Source organism: Nicotiana attenuata, unplaced genomic scaffold (genome assembly GCF_001879085.1).
Source record: "Nicotiana attenuata strain UT unplaced genomic scaffold, NIATTr2, whole genome shotgun sequence".
Lineage (NCBI taxonomy): Eukaryota > Viridiplantae > Streptophyta > Magnoliopsida > Solanales > Solanaceae > Nicotiana > Nicotiana attenuata.
In genome coordinates this window covers 77,748-93,414 of record NW_017670517.1, presented here as the reverse complement: position 1 = coordinate 93,414, position 15,667 = coordinate 77,748, and the positions used below count along the sequence as shown (strand labels likewise).

At 40.3% G+C, this 15,667-nt stretch overlaps 1 protein-coding gene across 1 annotated transcript; it reads right to left on the bottom strand.

The window, feature by feature from the left end:
• Nucleotides 1-549: 549 nt before the first annotated feature.
• Nucleotides 550-1,329, bottom strand: LOC109240460 (F-box/kelch-repeat protein At3g23880-like). The gene has a single exon (XM_019407110.1). The coding sequence runs from the start codon at nucleotides 1,327-1,329 to the stop codon at nucleotides 550-552; it is 780 nt and encodes a 259-aa protein (XP_019262655.1).
• Between the last annotated feature and the right edge of the window lie 14,338 nt (nucleotides 1,330-15,667).

The following is a 15,667-nucleotide window of genomic DNA, read 5'->3' as shown; positions in this document are numbered from 1 at the left end:
TACCGTACCGACTGACCAACACCCCTATATCACTGTGCTCTTTATTTTTCTCTATCTAGAGGCATAACACTCCCTCAAAACACTACTCAAGAATACAAAAAAATGTGTAGAGCCATTTAGTTTGAAGTTGAACACAAAATTAGTGTTCCTTGAAATACTGCATAAAGGAAAATTGACTAACAAGATCTCCTATTAAGATATCCTTTACTTATGTGTATTTTCTATATTTAAAATAACAAACAGAAATTAAAAGAACTTGAGAAGAAAAGTACTCTCACAAGTTATTTGTTACTCGATTGATTTGATCTATGCCTTTTCCTTTGCATCCTCAATCCCTTCTTGTAGAAAAAGGACAAACTAGACTTTCAAGGTATATTTTCGCCTTGCAATCGCAATCAAAATTAATAAACTTAGGGATTTTGAACGAGCCATCCTTCATATTGTATATCCTGAAAGTTAATCCATGCATAACCAAAATTTCAGCTTTATTTGACACGAAAAAATTCGGACTCAAAAAATCATTAACATGATACTCGGTGGTCAATATCTTCATCCAAGATTCTTTAATGAAGTCATGATGATTTTGCTCTTATGATTAAAACAATAACCATCACTAGCAGCCCAATGAAGTTTTCCATTGACAAACATCCCTTGACCATTTGCTAGCACCCGGCCACCATTATCAACACTTCTCCAAGAATCACTCTTTAGACTATATATTTTGACCTCACCATCGTCAGCACAATCATAAAAATTAACCATTACCACCTTATAATCATCATGGAACTCATCATATCCAAAACCAGATACTGTTCGGTAAATGACCAACTTCGTAGTTCTAGGTTTAGGTAATTTCTTGTACTTTCTGATTGATGGATTCCATATAAAATAGTCATTGTCCCGAATGAGAAGACAAATCAATCCATTGACAGAAACTATAAAAGAAACTTCATCGTACCTGTATCTTTCATATGATAACATGGGACAATCCAAGTCAAAAGCCTCGGTAATAGAATCATAAAATAAAGACCTAAGACTACATACTTTAACATTGGACGTAAGACGAGAGTAGGAACTCATCATAACCTTATGGTGGGTGTAGCCCTTGTTATTAGCGGATAAACTGAGATGGGTTTTGATAAATTCAGGGCTAGAGATCAATGAAAGCCAAGATTTCGATACACACGTGAATTGCAAGAGGGACTTCATAGGAAGCCTTGAGAGGATTTCAATAACGAGTTCTGCTGGTAGAATTGGGATTGTCAAGATTGAGTCATGGTTTGTGAGTTTGCTGTGCATTGGGTGCTGATGGGAGGATTCAGATTCCATTTGAGAGTTTCACTTTTGCTATGGAGAGGAAAGATGACTGCGTGTATTGCGAAAGTCACAAACTTCGTCTTATTGAGAGTTACTCTTCTACTAGTACTAGTATAGGTTTTTTTTCTTTTTTCTATCTTTTGTATTTTATTTTTATTTTCTGTAGCGAGTAGTATTTTGTTTTCTTTTCTTTAATAGAATAAAATAAAATAAAAACTAAAAATAGTACTAGTACCTTACTAAATAATTACCTTAAGAAAAAAGAATACACATATTCTATTTAGTTCATTTATGAGATCGACCCCGACTCCAAAAAATTGTTTTAATCTTTCACGTTTGTGCTTTAAAGGGAAAGACATTAAAAAAAACTTCTCAGCAATCTCTCTTGTTGGTCACTTTATATGTTTACCTTGAAAATGATAACTACAATTATACTTGATATTGTGGTTCTAATAATACGTGATTTTTTTTAATACTAGTCGCTAGGCAATGGATGCTAAGCGTAAGTATAGAAAATAAGGAATGCAAACCGAGAGGGTCACAAGGCTGGGCCTCGAGCTGGCTGGAGCAGGGCCTCGAGGTCTAGACGGGGCTAATAACAATGAAAAATTGATGAAGAATCAATGATAATGAGAACCTCAAAGATGGCCATTTGTGATTAATAATAAGCAATAAATGAAGAACAACACATGAACCGTGAATGAACAATGAATTAATGAGCAATAAATGTGAAGAACAGTTATGATAGCAAAGAGCAGAGAATGTTATATTGTATTCAATGTGTTCATTAATAATCCGATCCCCTTACAAGATGACAAGGGTCCCCTTTATATAGGAGAGGGGAGGGGTTCCCAACTTAGTACATGTCTAATAATGACGGAAAAAGGCTATTGGTACAGCTTTATAATAGCTCAGTACTGATTTGTCCTATTCTTGCAGGCCCTGGCAGTTCCGCTCACGTGCCCTTGGAAATTTCTCGCCTTTCCATGATGGTCGTCGACTTTCATGCTGCCTCGAGGTATGCTATGACGAGTCTTCGATATACCCTCTCGAGGCGAGTGCTTCGGGGACGAGCCCCGGACCGTGCTCCGAGCCTATCGAGGCCAGGCTCGAGATACCATAGAACCTCAAAATCGGTCTTCCCTGATTCTGACCGTATACAGATAGTCCCCGCGTTTCTTAGAGTTAAACGATAAGAAACGATCTTGACTTCGATTCTTTCGAACCTCTCGTGATGACGTCACGTTTGTGATGTAGGCGCTCGAAACGATCGAAATGTCCTGTAGGTTCACTCCCCCAGAAGCATCGAATGCACCGCCGCTCCGCTTCCCAAAAACATTGAATGCGCCGTCAGTTTAGTCGCCTTCTTTCTGTAAATGGGGGGTTTCTTGAACCAAAGCTTCAATCATTCTTTCTTCAACAGTCTTCAGCCCTTTCCCTTATTTGTATCCTCTTCCGATCTCTTGTTCTTATGGTCCAAAACTGTGACCACAAGGTGATAAGTCAGCAACCTTACCAGTTATTCCATGGCTCTTTTTTAAAGCCTTTCCCCTCTAGGTGGGATTATACTGAACATTGTTGTTGTTGGCTCAAATCAATGAGAGGAGGGTCTCAAACTTTCCCCATATTAGAAGATATGTGGACTGTAAACTTCTGCTCATCTCTCTTAACTTCAACCTGGTGTGACGCTTCACCCCTTTTGCTTTCCGTGGAGTGAGGTCGCACTATCTACCAACTTTGCATCCCACACCGGTGCAACGTCTCAAGAAGTGACTTCACAATAGTAGTGCTGACGAGACCCATACACGCCGAGTTTTTTCACCAGGCCACAATTTTCTTTTCTTGTTACAAATTTTTGCTCTTTGATAGGCTATAGCCTTTTCTTCATCTATTGCTGCTTTGGAGGAGGTTCTCGAAGACAACGCTCTAAAGATCGAAATGAGGTCCCCGAGGAAACGGTTCTCAAAGATGTCGCTCCCGAGGACATACCCTCGAAAGTAGATTAGGCCTTTTAACTGTTGTTTTTTGCTTCTTTGTTTCTGTGTAAGGGCCCTTCGTAGGCTTTTGTAATCGTATTTTATTAATATAAGAGTTTCCTCATTTTTCCTTCGACTCGTGTTGAACTCCATTCTACCTTTGTTTGTGAAAAATTCAAGTGCATGACTCTATCGATTGGTCCGAATCCTGGACCCGGACATAATAACCCTTAGGTTTTGATTGGTTAATATGATATTCTTTGAAGCTCTTCGTTATCCCTTGGACTAAGCCTGGATTGATTTGATGTGAACTTAGGTCGCCGGGACATCTCGGTCCGAATTGAGTGATAGCAGGGTCTCGATTATTGAAATAAAGATAGCCCTTAGGCTTTCTATAAATAATCCCCGACTGAGACTTTGCTTGAACTTGGGAAGCCCGTAATTGAGCGAAAATTTGTTCGTACTTGAAATAAAGATAGCCCTGAAGCTTTATAAATAGTCCCCGAGTGAGAACCTGCTCGAACTCGGGTAGCCCTTGGGCTAAATAATCGAGTGAGCGTTCGCTTGAACTCGAGAAAAAGATAGCCCTAAGGCTTTATAAATAGTCCCCGAGCAAGAACCTGCTCGAACTCGGGTAGCCCTTGGGATAAATAATCGAGTGAGCGTTCGCTCGAACTCGAGAGAGAGAGATAGCCCTGAGGCTTTATAAATAGTCCCCGAGTGAGAACCTACTTGAACTCGGGTAGCCCTTGGGCTAAATAATCGAGTGAGCGTTCGCTCGAACTCGAGAGAGAGATAGCCCTGAGGCTTTATAAATAGTCCCCGAATGAGAACCTGCTCGAACTTGGGTAGCCCTTGGGCTAAATAATAGAGTAAGCATTCGCTCGAACTCGAGAGAGAGATAGCCCTGAGGCTTTATAAATAGTCCCCGAGTGAGAACCTACTCGAACTCGGGTAGCCCTTGGGCTAAATAATCGAGTGAGCGTTCACTCGTACTCGAGAGAGAGAGATAGACCCGAGGCTTTATAAATAGTCCCCGAGTGAGAACCTGCTCGAACTCGGGTAGCCCTTGGGCTAAATAATCGAGTGGGAATTCGCTTGAACTCGAGAGGAAGATAGCCCAGAGGCTTTATAAATATTCCCCGAGTGAGAACCTGCTCGAACTCGGGTAGCCCTTGGGCTAAATAATCGAGTGAGCATTCGCTCGAACTCGAGAGAGAGATAGCCTTGATGCTTTATAAATAGTCCCCGAGTGAGAACCTGCTCGAACTCGGGTAGCCCTTGGGCTAAATAATCGAGTGAGCGTTCGCTCGAACTCGAGAGGAAGATAGCCCTGAGGCTTTATAAATATTCCCCGAGTGAGAACCTGCTTGAACTCGGGTAGCCCTTGGGCTAAATAGTTGAATGAGTGTCTATTCGAACCTGACTCGTAGATTGTCCTTAGTACTTTCTGACAAAACTGGTTCCTGATGCCTGGGTCTTGACGTCATCATCACAATATAAGTGGTTGAGGTGACTGAAGGGTTACTTTTTGTACGATTCCCGAAAATCATTAATTGTAGGCGGCCGACGGTCGGCCTTTTAGCTTCCCCAATACGTTTAAATGAACTCTATAAACAGACAAACCTCATAACCTCGCAGATTCTACTCTCTCCGTGCTTCCGAAATTTCATTTAGCCCTTTTCAATTTCCCTGAATTCTCCCTTCTCTTTTCTAACAATATTTTCCATTTTCTTGGATCTTTCGCTTTAGAGATCACTAAAACTTCCAAATGCGTCGAACGACCAAAGGTAAACCGGTAGTCTCCTAGTATCGAGGAGTGTACTCCTGGGCCTTGTGATACATCTTCTGATTTCCAAATGGATAACCTCTCCTCTGTTTCGGGACAATGCGAACCCATGTCTCGATATATCAGTTTAATAACTGAAATCGAGAAGGTGAAGGCCGACTGCCGTTGGGGGGAGGCGGTGCAAGTAGAGATTCCTTCACGAGGAGAGGACATAACCAAGAACAAAGCCGGTTTGCTCAACGTATACACATATCATTTCACCTTAGGCCCGGTAGAAGCCTCTTTACCATCGATAGATCCAGTGATCCTTGATTTCTCCAGCCAATATGATGTTCTAAACGTCAATACCACACAAGAGGGGGGGGGGGGGTTTGATTTATGTGGTACCTAATTTTCGCACTAGAAGAACCTGGTTCTTCTAGATGTACTTACTATAACTGTTTGCGGAATTAAGAGTGCATAAAGTAAAGAACACAGAGATTTTTTACGTGGAAAACACCTGGCTCAAAAGGTTAAAAAAACCACGACCTACTACTCAGTAAGATTTTCCTAAACTTCCACTAAAATCACTGAGCCAAAAACAGCATTTACAAACTCTTGTAAACCTAAGGATTAAACTCTAATCCCAGTGTGGCACACAGCCTCAACTGTTGCGACACCTTCAAGTTAACTCTAATTTGAATACTCAAAGTACCTAATACAATTGCTTCTATGAAAGCTGGAAAGGTACAATATTAAACCACCTACTACAATTGAACTAGAATAAGAATAAACACAATGGAACTGGTTCTTCTATCTTGTTCAAGTAGCTGCAGGCGTGCACACTCAATCTCACATAAATTGCTTGCAAAATAGCCTTGCTCTTTTGCTCTCAATTTTGCTTAACTTCAGCGTATGTGCATACCTGTAAAAGAGAACAACTCAGTTATTTATTAGATTAGTAATTAGAGTTGGATTGTAACTCAATTTCTGATCCTCCATTGAGTTTGAGTCCTAGACCAATCCAAACTCCAACCCTTATCCGGATGTGTTCTCTTCTTATAAGGAGACATCTTCTCCTTATCCCATATGCAATCTTTTCGATCAGGTCAGAAGATATTCAGAAGATATTGCTGCTTGATCCCCAAGGACTTATCTTCTTCACGTGCATCTCATGTGCATGGGCCATAACAACTGTGTCTCCTAAGATGGACCCGGTCTTTACTGAGTTCATTTGTCATTCTTCAAAACTTCAACTGATCTTGGGCCAACAAATTCCCCCTTTTTGATGATGACAAACTCTGTGCTTTTACTGATCAGATAACCTGTGGAACTCAGCTAGAATATCATCACTTGAAAAATTTAACTTATCATTAAGGGCCAGATTTAATTAGGTCATAAACATCACTGTTCAGAAAAATAGTTTTTAAGCACAATACACAATATCTTCCCCCTTTTGGCATCATCGAAAAGTTGCATAAACATGTGAATCCCAGAATATTAATCATTACTNAGTTAACTCTAACTTGAATACTCAAAGTACCTAATACAATTGCTTCTATGAAAGCTGGAAAGGTACAATATTAAACCACCTACTACAATTGAACTAGAATAAGAATAAACACAATGGAACTGGTTCTTCTATCTCGTTCAAGTAGCTGCAGGAGCGCACACTTAATCTCACATAAATTGCTTGCAAAATTGCCTTGCTCTTTTGCTCTCAATTTAGCTTAACTTTTGTGTATTTGTGCACCCTGTAAAAGAGAACAATCATTATTATTTATAGAGTTAGTAATCAGAGTTATCAGAGTTTGATTAAAACTCGAATTGCTGATCCTTCATCAAATTCGAGTCCTAGAACAACTCAAACTCCAATCCTTATCCTTGATCCGGATGTAGTTCTTTTTACATAAGGAGACTTCTTCTCCTTATCCCATATGCAATCTATTCGATCAGTTCATAAGATATTCAGAAGATATTGCTACTTGATCCCAAAGGCTTATCTTCTTCACGTGCATCTCATGTGCATGGGCCATAATCACTGTGTCTCATCAGATGGACCTGGTCCTTCACTGAGTTCATTTGTCATTCTTCAAAACTTTAACTGAACTTGGGCCAACAAATTCCCCCTTTTTGGTGATGACAAACTCTATGCTTTTACTGATCAGAGAACCTGTGGAACTCAGCTAATTATCAACACTTTTACTTAAGATATTTTAACTCATCATTAAGGACCAGATTTAATCAGGTTATAAATATCACTTTTTCAGAATATAAAGTAAAGCACAATATCTCTTCCCCCTTTTGGCATCATCGAAAAGTTGCATATAATGTGAATCCCAGATTGTAATAGTTACTCATGGCCACTGGGGCAACTGCAGGTGAAAGCATGGTTTAGTGAAACAATAATCAAACTTAACAAAAACTCAACTATTGAGAACAAAATCATCTCAAAGCAAGAGAAAAGCAGATAGTCATTGATAGTAAATGCTTCTACAACCAGTCCACAAAAAGAAAGAAAAACATCCAACCATGAGCAAAAAAAACAAGCAAAGAAAAATCCCTAATCTGGGTCATTGAGGGGGTTACTAGACTGGTTCAAGGACAGTGCTGGAGGACCTAAGGCTTGGAGGAACTAGAGGGTTGGGATTGGAGAAGATTGAGCATTGTTTGAAGCATCCCTTCACCCTTTTCCTTTTCTTTTGCTAGCTCATCTTTCAGGCTATTCCTCTCATTTTCAAGTTCAGCAACTCGAGCCTTGAGCCTAGCAATCTCAGCATCCTTTGTCCCACACTCTTGAACCAAAGCCCTAACCTTGCTGTTCACTGGAGTCTTCAAAGATGAACCAGGTTCAACTGGGGCTACACTGAGGAGATAGTCACAAACCTGCAGGGTTTTGACACCAAAATGGTCCTTGCTGGAGGCCATCTCCCATTTCTTCAAGGGAACATTCAACCTATCCAGCACAATCGTCAGTATGAACCCATAAGGAGTAGCATGAGCCTTGGAGCCATTTATGACCCTGTCCAGCAGCTTGACAATGAAGGCAGGCCAGTTAATTTGCTTTCCTCTCACAAGGCATTCCAGAAGAACCAAGTCCATGTAGTTAGCAGTATGCCTCCTCTCCTGTTTGGGCAGCAGACACTTGTTCACAAATTCAAATAGCACCTTGTGCTCAGGCTTCATCTCACTCTTCTATAGAAATCTTGCCTCTGGCACATCTTCAGCAGACTTAGTGTCACAAAAGTTCCTGGTGATTTGGAGAGCACTAGGAAGATCATCTAGACAATGCCACCTTTGCCTAGTGTAGTCATCATAGCCCTCACATGGTATGTCCAGAATTGTCCCCAATTTAGGTGCATCAAATTTCACCTTCACTCCCCTAACCACACTGGTGACTACCCCATTTTTCATAATGGCATTTGCCATGAACTCGATCAGCTCCTTTCTTGCCAGCCTTCCATCCAGTTGAAGAATCATGTCCTTCCAACCTTGTGCAGCTAGAGCATCCACCAACCTAATCATGCCTGGCTCCTCCAGGTCTTTCAGCAACCTCCCCTTCAGAATCTTTCTCCTGCCAAAGATGGCAAATCGATCTTGTTCCTTTTCAGACTCCTCCTCCTCTTCTTCTCCACTCCACTCTTCTTCTTCTTCTTCAGTAACTTTTACTTGTTTTCCCTTCACTGCAGACCTAGTTCTTTTGGCCAAGGAGGGTTCAGCAGATACAGATTTTGAAGACTTCTTTGCAGGAGTCTGGGTTCTTTTTGGTTTGGCAATGGGAACCTCCACAGTTGTACCTCTCTCTTGATGGACCAGTTCCATCTCCTCCTCCTCTTCTTATGCAGCCACAGAACTTTCCACAACCTTTTCTTTTCCTTTTTCCTTCTTCTTTTTCTTGCTTGCTTCTAGGGCTTTCTGCAATTCAGCCTCACTTTGCCTTACCCTGCTTCTAGTAGCTCTCACCTTTGGTGCTGAAGGGACAGTAGACTCAGGAGATGACACCTTGCTCTTCTTTGTTGGCTTAGAGGCAGTTGGAGCCTTTTGAGAAGAAGCTTTGCGCTTCTTGGGATCATAGCTTGCTCCAACTTTCTTTAGAATGTCAGCCAAGGTTTCTTCCATAGATTGGCTAGGTGCATCTTGTTGTTCACTCAGGTGCACAAGACCTTCAGCAGCCTCCCCAGATTCACTTCCCCCTGGCTTGTTGCCACTCTCCTCATCTCCACCAAAAATTGCAAGAATTTTACCTTTATTTTTCTTTCCCTTCCTCTTCGATTCTCCCTCACTTACATCTCTCACAGATCCCACCAACACAAACCTATCATCTACTTTCTCAACTACATCAGAAAAAACATAGCATGTATTTACCTCTTTAGGGGTTTCTTGATTCTTGTCTGATTCAGAAGACCCACGTTCATCTCCATCACTTGCAGAGACAAAAGCTTCAGACTTGGATCTTGAGTCAGATGATTCATTTTCAGAGCTTTCCCTTTTTTAACTCGCTCTCAATTTTTCGTTGAGAGCTGTTCTCAAAGGGCCAGAGGCTACAGTTTTCCTGGCCAACATTTTCTGGCGACGAAACTTAGGTTTTGGGGTTTCAACAGGAGGTGTGGAGGATGAAGTATTAGGAGATTCTGGCGGGGGAGTACCTGGATTGTCTTGAGGAAGTGAGTGACGGTTATGAGTAGAAAGAAGAAATGTGGTGTGTATTTAAAGAGGGGTTATGATTAAGTGCAGTAACGTCAGGCTTTTTCAGAGTCAATTAGAGGTCTAATCACATTAAAATTCCGGTCTCTTGGTGATTAATGGGCGACACTGGTTTTTAGGAAAAAGTCCTATTTTTATTAGACTCCTAGGGTAATGAAACTGGTTCAATGCTTAACGGATAGAATTTCTGGTAATTAGGACTTTTGCTCACGATTGGAAAATTTATCTTTCTAATTGTGTAAAGTATAGAAACATACCTGAACTTTCTCATGAGCATATACTGATGAACCAGGTTCTTCAAGTAAAATTTCTCTTGATCATGCCTCAAATGTCAAAATAGAAAAACTTTGTAAGAGATCAGTGAGTCATATAAACACAAGTCACAGGAGTATACTAACTAAAGTATGAAACTGAGTAAGAATTAGTCTAGATATTTACATGATATTAAGAACTCCTAACCAAATTTTTTTTTCATTATGCATTCTGAACTGGAACTTTTAGGTGATCTTAATCATCCCTAATTCCAACCTGTTCCTTTCAAAGTTTTCTCTACTTAGTGCTTTAGTGAAGATATCAGCTATTTGTTTATCAGTAGCACAGAATTCTATTGAGATTAACCCTTTCTCATAGTTATCTCTTAAGAAGTGGTGTCTAACATCTATGTGCTTGGTCCTTTTATGATGAACATGGTTCTTTGTCATACTTATAGCACTAGTGTTATCACAAAATATTGGAATACATCCCACTTCAATTCCAAAGTCTACCAGCTGTTGTTTGATCCATAGCAATTGAGCACAACAAGAAGCAGTAGCAACATATTCAGCTTCAGCAGTAGATAGGGCTACTGAATTTTGCTTTTTGGTAGCCCATGACACAAGACATGACCCCAGGAAATGTGCCATACCTGAAGTGCTCTTCCTGTCCACTAAGAAACCTGCATAATCAGCATCAGCATATCCTACTAGATCAAAATTACTACCTTTGGGATACCAAAGACACAGATCAGTGGTGCCTTTCAGATATCTCAATATCCTCTTGACAGCAGTCAAGTGTGACTCCTTTGGATTTGCCTGGAAACGAGCACAAAGCCCTACACTGAAAACAATGTCAGGTCTACTGGCAGTAAGATACAAGAGTGAATCAATCATACCCCTATACAACTTTTGATCAACTGATGAACCAGGTTCATCAACATCTAATTTAGTGGAAGTTGCAATAGGTGTATCTATTTCTTTGGAGTCCTCCATTTTAAACTTTTTGATTAGTTCTTTTGTATACTTCAGCCGATGGATCATGGTCCCATTTGGGCTTTGTTTGATCTGCAAGCCTAAGAAGAAGTTTAGTTCACCCATCATACTCATTTCAAACTCACTTCCCATTAATTTTGCAAAGTCCTTACTCAACCTCTCAGTAGTGGCCCCAAATATTATGTCATCAACATATATTTGCAAAACAAGGAGGTCTTTACCTTTTTCCCTTAGGAACAAAGTGCTGTCAATTTTACCTCTTTTGTACCCATGCTCCAGTAGGAATTTTGATAGTCGTTCATGCCAAGCTCTTGGGGCCTGTTTGAGCCCATATAGAGCCTTATCTAGCTTGTACACATGCTCAGGACATTCCTTGCTTTCAAATCCTGGAGGTTGTTTCACAAACACTTCTTCCTTGAGGTAGCCATTTAGGAAAGCACTTTTGACATCCATCTGATGGAGAGTGAATTCCATATGTGCTGCAAAGGCAATGAGGAGTCTGATTGCCTCTAGTCTTGCAACTGGAGCAAAGGTCTCATCATAGTCAATGCCTTCCTCTTGGCTGTAGCCCTGACCCACCAGCCTTGCCTTGTTTCTTGTAACAGTTCCATCTTCATCAAGTTTGTTCCTGAAGACCCATTTTGTACCAGTGACTGATTTGTCCTTGGGTCTAGGAATTAGATGCCAGACTTGACTTCTTTCAAATTGATTGAGTTCCTCCTGCATAGCATTGACCCAATCTGCATCCTGCAAAGCCTCAACAACATTTTTAGGTTCAATGATAGATAGGAAAGCATCAAAAGCACACAGATTCTTTAATTGTGATCTAGTTTGACTCCAAATGTTGGATCAGTGATAATGTTCTCAATGGGATGAGAACTTTGATACTTGTGAGGTTTTACAACCAACTGGCTTCTGCTGGATGTTTCAGCAATTTGATGAGGAACAGGTTCATGGACAGGTTCCTTTAAGGAGTTTATTTCAATTCCTCTTTGATTCCCCCTGTCAGGTTGCCCTGTAAGGAAGAACCTGTTCCATTACCTGTTCCTTCTGCAGGTGTCACTTTGACTTGAGCTGATGCTTCAGCCAAGTCTTTGACCAGTCCAATGGCTTCATCTTCATGTTCCTGCCTCTCAGAAAGAATGTTAGTTTCATCAAATACTATATGCACACTTTCTTCTACACATAGAGTTCTTTTACTAAAAACTTTATAAGCTTTGCTATGTGAAGAATATCCCAAGAATACTCCCTCATCACTTCTGGGATTAAACTTTCCTAGGGAGTCTTTTCCATTATTGTGCACATAGCACTTGCAACCAAAAGCCCTAAGATGGGATATGTTTGGTTTTCTCCCTTTAAGTAACTCATAGGGAGTCTTCTCTACTAGAGGTCTGGTCATGCATCTATTTATGATGTAACATGCAGTGTTTACAGCCTCTGCCCAGAAGCTGTGAGGCAATTTGCTAGATAGTAACATTGTTCTAGCCATATCCTCAAGAGTTCTATTTCTTCTTTCAACTACTCTATTTTGTTGTGGAGTCCTGGGGGCAGAGAAATTGTGATCTATGCCATTTTCATCACAAAATTCAGTAAACTTAGAGTTTTCAAACTCAGTTCCATGATCATACCTAATGGATGCAAGATGATTTCCTAATTGTTTCTGAGTCTTCCTAACAAATGCAGAAAACATGTCAAATGCTTCATCTTTGGAAGTTAGAAATAAAACCCAGGTGAATCTAGAATAATCATCAACTAGCACCATTACATACTTCTTTCCACCTCTGCTCATGGTTCTCATTGGACCACATAGATCCATATGAACCAGTTCCAACGTCTTAGACGTACTTACCATTTTCTTGGATTTGAAGGATGACCTTACCTGCTTTCCCCTTGCACATGCCTCACAAACTTTGTCTTCCTTGAACTTGATATTAGGTAAACCTACAACCAAGTCCTTGGAGACTAATTTGTTTAGCTGATTTAGACTGGCATGACCAAGTCTTTTGTGCCATAGGAGGGGATCATTAACTAACACACTTAAGCAAGTGAGTTCATTTTCTGAAAGAGTTGACAAATCTACAATGTAAATATTGTTAACTCTTTTTCCCTGCAAAACAATCTTGTCAGTGGTAAGGTTAATCACAAAGCATTTGGTGTAGGTAAAAGCCACAAGGTTACCTCTGTCACACAATTGTGACACACTTATTAAACTGTATTTCAAGCTATCTATCAGGTAGACATTCTCTATGGAATGAGAATCAGTCTTGCCTACCTTTCCAACCCCAATGATCTCACCTTTCTTTCCATTACCAAAGGAGACATTACCTCCTTTTAAGTCCTCAAGTGAAAGGAACTGGTCCTTGTCCCCAGTTATATGTTTTGAGCAGCCACTATCCATGTACCATATTTGGCTCCTTCCTTTCACTTGGACCTGCAAAAGGAAATCAGGGGTTAGTCTTAGGAACCCAGACTAGTTTGGGTCCCTTTCTATAAGCAAAAGGATGAATTAAATTCCTTCTTGCCCATCCTGGCAACTTATTCTTTTCTTTTACAAAAACTTTGTTTTTTTTACTGGCCATTTCTTTTGCATTACATTCATATTTGTAATGGCCAGTCTTACCACAGTGTGTGCAGATTTTATTTTCAGGAAGAGTGAGGTACTTGCTTTTTGGATCCCATTTAGGAGCTTGTGTCCCATAGCCAAGTCCTTTTTTGTTACTGCTGTGATGCTCTTGCAACCAAGAGAGAGCATCAGAGGCTTTGTTCCACTTGCAAGTTCTGTCTAGTTCATGTTTTACCTTTCCTAGATCTTCTTTTAAGACTTTGATGAATTCATATTTCCTGTATAATTCATCTTTCATTTTTCCTAAATTTTCTTCTAGAGTGAGACATGTGTGATCAGCTAACTTCTTTCCTGTTCCTAATTTCAGTTTTAGATTTTCAGACTTAAGTTCTAGGATACTGTTGTCAAGTTCAAGAACCTGGTTCTTCAACTCAGCATTTTTGTTATCACTCTTATTTGCCCTAGACTCTAGACTTTTATATTTTGCTTTTAGAATCACACATTCCCTAGACAGAACTTCCTTCTTATTATTAATTATCTCAGACTCATCAATGAAGTCTGTTAATAGCTCAGCCAGCCTTTCTTTAGACAAGAATTTAATCTTGTCTTTGAGATGAAGAATACTTACCTCTTGTTCATCCTCTGATTCTCCAATGGCCATTAGTGCTTGCTCCTCCTCAGCTTCATTTTCTGAGTCTTCATCTGAAGTTTCTCCCCAAGCAGCAACCATAGCCTTAGTTGAACCTTTGTTTCTCTTTGGTTGAACCTGTTCCTTCTTCCTGTTCCTTCGTTCAGCTCTTTCTTTCTTCCACTCAATTTCCCATTGAGGGCATTTTTTGATCATGTGGTCAGTCTTACCACACTTGTAGCATCCCTTATTTGTCTGTTTCTCCGGAGCTCTTGATTTGTTGAAGTTTTTACCTCTTGAAGAACCCTTTCCTCTCATCAGGTACTTCTTGAAATCCCTAGTGATCATAGCCATTTCATCATCTTCCAAATCTGCACCTTCAGCAATTCTGAGAGCAAAGCTTCTCTCCTTTTTGGGGGTGTCAATCTTCATGGTTTGTCTCCTCATTTCATAGGAAGTTAAATTTCCAATTAGTTCATCCAGTCTGAGGGTAGCAATGTTCTTGGATTCCTGAATGGCAGTGATCTTGCTTTCCCATGTGACTGGCAGAACTCTTGTCAGAATCTTCTCAACCTTGTCTTCTTCAAGGATAGTCCTTCCAAGAGATTCAAGTTCATTTGTCAAAGTGGTGAATCTAGTATACATCTCCTGGATAGTTTCTCCTTCCTTCATAGTGAAATTCTCATATTGAGAATACAGAAGTATTCCTCTTGATCTTTTCACTTGAGGTGTTCCTTCATGAGCCACTTGTAGAGTGTCCCATATTTCCTTAGCAGTTGTATAGCTTTGGATCCTGCTGTATTCATCTGGTCCTAGTCCACATACAAGCCACTTCGGCCTTAGCATTTTTCTCCCATTTTGTCCTCAGCAGTGCATCAGCCCTTGTTTTTGGCACATCAATTCCTTCAGCATTCTTCTTAGTGGTTGCTAGGGGACCATCAGTGACTATGTCCTAAAGTTCATAATCTTCCCCTATAATGTGATCTCTCATTCTGTTCTTCCACCAAGAATAGTACAGACCGTTGAAAAGTGGAGGCCTGGCAGTGGATTGCCCTTCCCAGTTCCCAGGTGGTGCATTCATGTTAATCTTCTCTTAAGGTGTTAGCCTCTTCAAGGATAACCTGCTCTGATACCAATTGATGTTCTAAACGTCAATACCACACAAGAGGGGTGTGATTTGTATGGTACCTACTTTTCGCACTAGAAGAACCTGGTTCTTCTAGATGTACTTACTATGACTGTTTGCAGAATTAAGAGTGCATAAAATAAAGAACACAGAGATTTTTTACGTGGAAAACACCTGGCTCAAAAGGTGAAAAAACCACGACCTACTACTCAGTAGGATTTTCCCAAACTTCCACTAAAATCACCTGAGCCAAAAACAGCATTTACAAACTCTTGTAAACCTAAGGATTAAACTGTAATCCCAGTGTGGCACACAACTTCAACTGCTGCGACACCTTC

Bases quoted from the DNA above. Each gene is read 5' to 3' on its own strand.
- LOC109240460 (XM_019407110.1), bottom strand. From the start codon at position 1,329: ATGGAATCTGAATCCTCCCATCAGCACCCAATGCACAGCAAACTCACA.